Below are 6,000 nucleotides of genomic sequence, written 5' to 3'. Positions count from 1 at the left end.
CCACGTGACCTGGACCGGATGACTGGATGATCGGTGCTCAACCAGGAGAGGAAAGAAGAGGGGAAAAAGAAAAAAAGAAAAAAGAAAAAAAAGAGTGAGCTGATACAGTCTGATGAACTTGACCTATACCTATGGAGCAGCGACTCAAAAGAGGGAACAAATCCTCATAGCAACAAACATTCACACACACCCCAACACACAGAGTGGACAGAGAAGGGTAGCTTGGACATTGGATACTCAAATGGGGAGGGGGGGGGACTACAAAGGCAAGAAGTGACTGGCTTACAAGCTTTCAAGAGGGAACCTGGTGCTAGGGAGCATGGCAGAAGGCAGAAGCTCCAGTAGGTACTATTCAATCTGTCTGGGTGTAGCTGATGAAAGGAGATACAGATGGGTAACTCGTGATACTGTAGTGATTAATGCTTATCAGAACGGATTATGAGGGTTGGAAATGCAAAGGTAGAAGTTTTGTAACAAGGAAGGGAGTGATTAATTCTCCAGGATAGGAGCGGACCGGGCCTCTGGGACCATCAACAGAGAAGAGCCGAGGGTGGGACCCTGCCCAGAGAAACAGAGATGCCTGAGATGGAGACAGTGATGATGACGTGGAGTGATGAAGCGACTGAGGAATTTGGACCCAGAGAGGGATAGGGACTGTGGGCTGAAAACTGGGGGGAGGAGGGAGAAGTGTAGGGGGCGGGTTTCTGGGATATACCCTTTGGGTAGTTGATGATGCATGGAGGGGATTGGAACCATGGCAGTGATATGATATACAATGGAATAAATGTAAAACTGAAGTTCCCCCATGTAAACTATCATATAATTCACAATAAAACATTTAAAAGAAAAAGAAAAGAACTCAACCAAAATCTAAGTCCTAGGGTTCAGTGTTCTGCTCAGCCATTTAGTACCCCAAAGTTCAGTTTGTTCCTATGATAATTTAAATTTTCCACTTTGGAAAGAAAATTGACTCCAAGTTTAGGAAGCTTTACACTAAGGGAGCTTCTTTTATTCATTTGGTTTCATTTCCCCCAGGAAATGATGGTGCTCCTGAGGTATCTAATGTGTGATCTCATAGTGATTACATTTTAAAATATGATTGGTGCTGTGACTTCTTGTATATGTTGGGTTTACAACACACAAAACTTTTTCCAGGGGGCAGAGTATCGGGATTGACTTCCTCCGCTGTTTTTCAGATTGGAGCATGTGGATACATTGAGAGCTTGGTTCACAATAGTTGCTGGTTGATCCAGGCATTCAGCTTGGCCTGCACAGTCAAAGGCTACAAAATGCGTAAGTATGAAAAGCAGAATTAGATATGGAAGGGGAGGAAAGGAAAGACAGTTGTATTGTTCTTGTCTTGAAATTAGACAAACAGCACATTAAAAAAAGAGAGATAAAAGTAAAAGTCAATCTTATCTCTAGATGAAGGCTATAGGACATTATGGAACTATCACCTATATTCTTGGTATTTGCCAGACCTGGCAGATCTGGAAATTAGGTGTGGTGCTACTTTACTACCTGAACTTCTTCATCTTTTTTTTTTTAACTGTGAATTGAGTGACGGTTTACCGAGAAGATCAGTTTTCCATTCAAAAATTCATTTACATTTTTGTTTCATGTCATTGATTGCAATTCCCACAACATAACATCATTCATCCCCCTTCACCCCTGTGGTTACTGTTTCCATTCCTATTTCTGTCCTTTTGAACTTTGACCTCGAGTACATGTTGGTCTTCTGATCTCAAATGGTTGGTTATTCTGAGGTGTTCATAATTCCCTAGTGTTATTGTTCCCCATATTGACCTGTCTGTTGTTTGACTGAAAATTGAGTCATGGGGTGAGTTCATTTTTAGACCTGAAGATTGTATAAGAGGCTCAGGGGTTCCATTAGTCTCTATCCAGCCAGTGTGCCTGGTCATTTTTATAATTTTGAGTTTTGTTCAACACTTTTCTCCCAATCTGTTCAGCACCTTCTAATGTTATCCCTTTCAGAGCAGTTGATAGTGGTAGCTTGGCAACATGTAGTTCTTTTATCCCCATGGTTGTGGAGATATTTTTGTGGTTCCATGGCCCACTGAACTAATCATTTCCATGCCTCTTCAATTCTCTCACTCCTCTTTCTTCCAGAATGAGAAAGACCAATTGTTGCACCTTAGATTTCCACTCATAAGCTTTTAAGATCCAAGTTGCTACTCACCAAAGTAGGATATAGAACATTGTCTTTATGGACTGTGTTATGCCAGTTGACCTTATCTCCCAAGACTGATCCCGAGCCTCGAAGCCCAGTGACTTCCTCCCTCAAGGTGTTAGGTTATGTCTAAGAAATTTCCTTGACTTTTCTCCCTGTATGCGCTACCATATTCATGGATATATTTACAGCATAGGTAAATACATGTGTACAGATATCCTCTGTTAAATGTATGTATGTTTGTGAATATACTCTTACTCATCATCCCACACCTGTTCAGCCTGCGTGTCTCTCCATGCATTCACTCATAGATCACTGTTACTGTAGTATATAGTAGTATTTACCTCTGTTGGCTTTAATTCTTGGACTCCTTCCAGTATCTACCCCTGCCTCCATCTTTTTTTTTTTTTTTTTGCAGAACTATTATTTATACTGTTTTCTCTTCCACCCAGATTAATATGTAACTGCCCACTAGCCAGAGCCTTGATAGTATAGTCAATTATGAGCTGTGCTGCTAATGGCAAAATCAATACTTTGAATCTACCAGTTCTTCCACAGAACCAATTATTTTGTCAGTTTGTTTACCGTTTTTGCCTAGTTTACGCTGTGTTTTCAGCTGTAGTTTTCTTGATCTTTCTCATTATCCATTGAAGTTGTCTAATTAGTATTCTTTTAAAATCCTTATCAGGTATTTCCAATACCATTTCTGGTATTATATTTTCTGACTCTGCACTAGGAATCCTGGTGTGGCCCTGTGTGATAGCACTGAACTACAAGGTCAGTTTGTACTACAAGGTCAGTGGTTCAAATTCACCAGCTGCTCCTTGGAAACCCTATACAGGGTCACTATGGGTCGGAACCAACTCAATGGCACTTAACAACAACAGCAGCATTCTGGCCACTTGTTTGAAGATCTGTCTTGTTTCTTTGTGTAAGCTGACGCTGTGGTGTCATTTATATTTAGTTGATGAGTATATATTGGTGTATTCTCAGGCACTCACTACCTGTGGATATAGTAGAGACCAGAAGTATGAACACAATTCTCTGTTCACTGCTTGTGTAGCACAGTTCAGGGCAGGTTCCTATATCTTCAGAAGCAGGGACACTATGCTAGGCACCCAACCCCAAGAAGAGCAGAGGCTGTGCGGGAAGGGGTGCCACTGGCCACTCACTTGGTGAGGGAGGGGACCAGCCACATCCCCAGCTACCTGGAAGGCATGGGAATGAAGGAGAATTGCACAACCTTGACATCACCTCCCAGCCACATCCTGTGCCCACAAGCCGCTATATCAACAGCAGCTCCCAAAAGCTCAAGATAGCTGCACCACGCCTTGCTGATCCATAGTCTGCCTGCTTTTCTTCTTTTTTCTCTCTCACTGCTCCTGTTCAGCTTCCTCTTCCAGTCAGCACTCAGTCTACCTCTCTGCCCTCTCCTCTGATGCTCAGGGTTCCAGGATCATCATCTGTATCTGTTTCACTCAGTCTCTTATGTCTTTGTTGCAGAGGGTCAGCTCAGTGCATCTGCTTACTCTGCCATGTTGTCCTAGACTCCTCTGCCCATTTTTCAGTTGAATTATTTGTCTTTTTATTATCAGGGTATTGAAGTTTTCTATACATTTTAGAGATTAGGCCCTTGTTCATTCTGTCATTGTCACTTTTTTTTCTTACAGTCTAAAGGTTCTCTTTTTTTTTTTTGGTGGAATCTTTTGATACACATAAGTGTTCTAGTTATCTAATTTGTTTTCTGCTGTTTGTATGTTTTTCATTTTGTTTGATCTGCCATGTTTTAGGGCCCTAAATTTACCCCTACATTTTATTTACTCATCTTTATAGTTTTAGTTTGTACATTTAGGTTTTTGATCTATCTTGAGTTCATTTTTGTATTCAGTGTCAGATATGGATCCTGTATCATTTTTCTGCAAATGGATATAGAATTTTGCCAGTAAAAGTTGTTAAAGTGACTACCTCTTCCCCATTTAATGAGTTTGGCTATTTGTCAAAGATCAGCTGTCCATAGGTGAATGAATTTACTTCCAGGCTCTCAGTTCTGTGTCACTGATCTGTATATCTGTCATTGTACCACTATCAAGCTATTTTAACTATCATGGCTTTGTAATATTTTTGAGATCAGGAAATGTGAGGCCTCCTACTTTGTTATTCTTCTTTAATAATGCTTTGCTTATCCAGGGTCTCTTTCCTTTCCATATAAATTTGGTAATAATTAGTTTATATATCTCTTTAAAGGGTGATGTTGGGATCTAGATTGGGATTGCATTATTTCTGTAGATTGCTTTGGGTAGTATTGACATTTTTGCAATGTTATCTTTCTATCCATGAGAATGGTATATTCTTCCATTTTTGTAAGTCTCTTTGGGTTTCTTGTAGTGTTTTATAGTTTTCTTTGTGTATAGGTCTTTTGTTTCTCCAGATAGATGTATTCTTACGTATTTCATCTTTTAGGTGTAAGTCTTTTTTGGTTTCTTGTAGTGTTTTGTATTTTTCTTTGTATAGGTATTTTGTTTCTCTGGTTAAATTTATTCCTGAGTATTTTATCTTTTAGGTGGATATTGTAAATGGTATTGTTTTCCTGATTTCCTATTCAAAGTTCTCTTTGTTAGTGTAAAGGTATTTGACTGATTTTTGTATGTTGATCTTATATACCCTTAATCTTATATATTCTTATTCTTTGCTAAATCTTTCAATTAGTTCTAGTAATTTTCTTGCTGAATCTTTTGGATATTATATGTACATTGTTGTTGTTGTGTGGAGTGCTGTTGAGTCGATTCTGACTCATAGTGACCCCTGTGTAGGGTTTCCTAGGAGCAGCTTGTGGGTTTCAATCTCTGACTTTGTAGTTAATTGTTGTTATTGTTGTTAAGTGGCTTCAAGTCCGTTTTGACTCATACTGACCCTGTATAGAGTTTCCAAGGAGCAGCTGGTGGGTTTGAACTGCCGACCTTGTGGTTCTTAATCCAGTGCTGATCCTAAAGGGCTATACCAGGAGTCCTGTGTATGTATTTTTGTTGTTGCTAAGTGATTTTGAGTCAATTCTGACTCAGAGCAACTGAGTTTCCAAGGAGCAACTGGTGAGTTTGAATTGCTGACCTTGTGGTTCAGACTGACCTTGTGGTCCTGTGCTTTATCCCACAGTGCCACACCAGGGCTTCTTTGTATGTATAGGATTATATTACCTGAAAATGAGTTACAAGTAGGAACATTACAGGAACCCACTCAAATTTCTAGTTGTTGAAGTTGAAATCTTAGGTCATCAAGGCAACTATGACTTCTAGGCCCTTATCTCTTTAGGAGGCTAAGAGAACTTCAAGCTCACAAAACAATTGGAAAAAGCATGAGGTTTACTGAATTTAGACTCTTTGCCTAGTCAAAGTTAAAAGTCATGATTACGCTACTCTCACCTGCCATTCTAGAACTCAGGGCAACATCACACATGGTCTTTATGTGTACCTATATCTGAAATCCAGTCTACAGTCCTCCACTCTACCAACTGAGCTATCAAAGGGTGCATGCTTGAAGACTATGGTGCGCCTGATCCAAGCCATGGTATTTTCAATAACCTCATATGCATGTGAAGGCTGGACAGTGAATAAGGAAGACATTAGAAAAACTGATGCTTTTGAGTTATGGTGTTGGAGGAGAATATTGAAAGTGCCATGGGCTGCCCAAAGAGCAAACAGATTTGTGTTGGAAGAAGTGCGTGCAGCCAGAGTGCTCCTTGGAGGCCAGGATAGCCAAACTTTGTCTCTCATACTTTGGACATATTGTCAGGAGGGACCAGTTGCATCAGAAGG

General features: G+C 40.1%; 1 protein-coding gene across 1 annotated transcript in view; it reads left to right on the top strand.

Moving 5' to 3' along the window:
- PIEZO2 (piezo-type mechanosensitive ion channel component 2) overlaps positions 1-6,000 on the top strand; it is an 861,527-nt gene that overhangs the window by 718,180 nt on the left and 137,347 nt on the right. The window contains exon 27 of the mRNA XM_006868690.1: positions 1,197-1,293. Within this exon, the coding sequence (XP_006868752.1) occupies positions 1,197-1,293 (97 nt within the window). The remainder of the gene's footprint in view (positions 1-1,196; positions 1,294-6,000) is intronic.

This window comes from Chrysochloris asiatica, unplaced genomic scaffold (assembly GCF_000296735.1).
Source record: "Chrysochloris asiatica unplaced genomic scaffold, ChrAsi1.0 scaffold00122, whole genome shotgun sequence".
NCBI classification, from domain to species: domain Eukaryota; kingdom Metazoa; phylum Chordata; class Mammalia; order Afrosoricida; family Chrysochloridae; genus Chrysochloris; species Chrysochloris asiatica.
The sequence above is the reverse complement of the archived record's forward strand: the minus strand, read 5'-3'. Positions and strand labels throughout refer to the sequence as shown.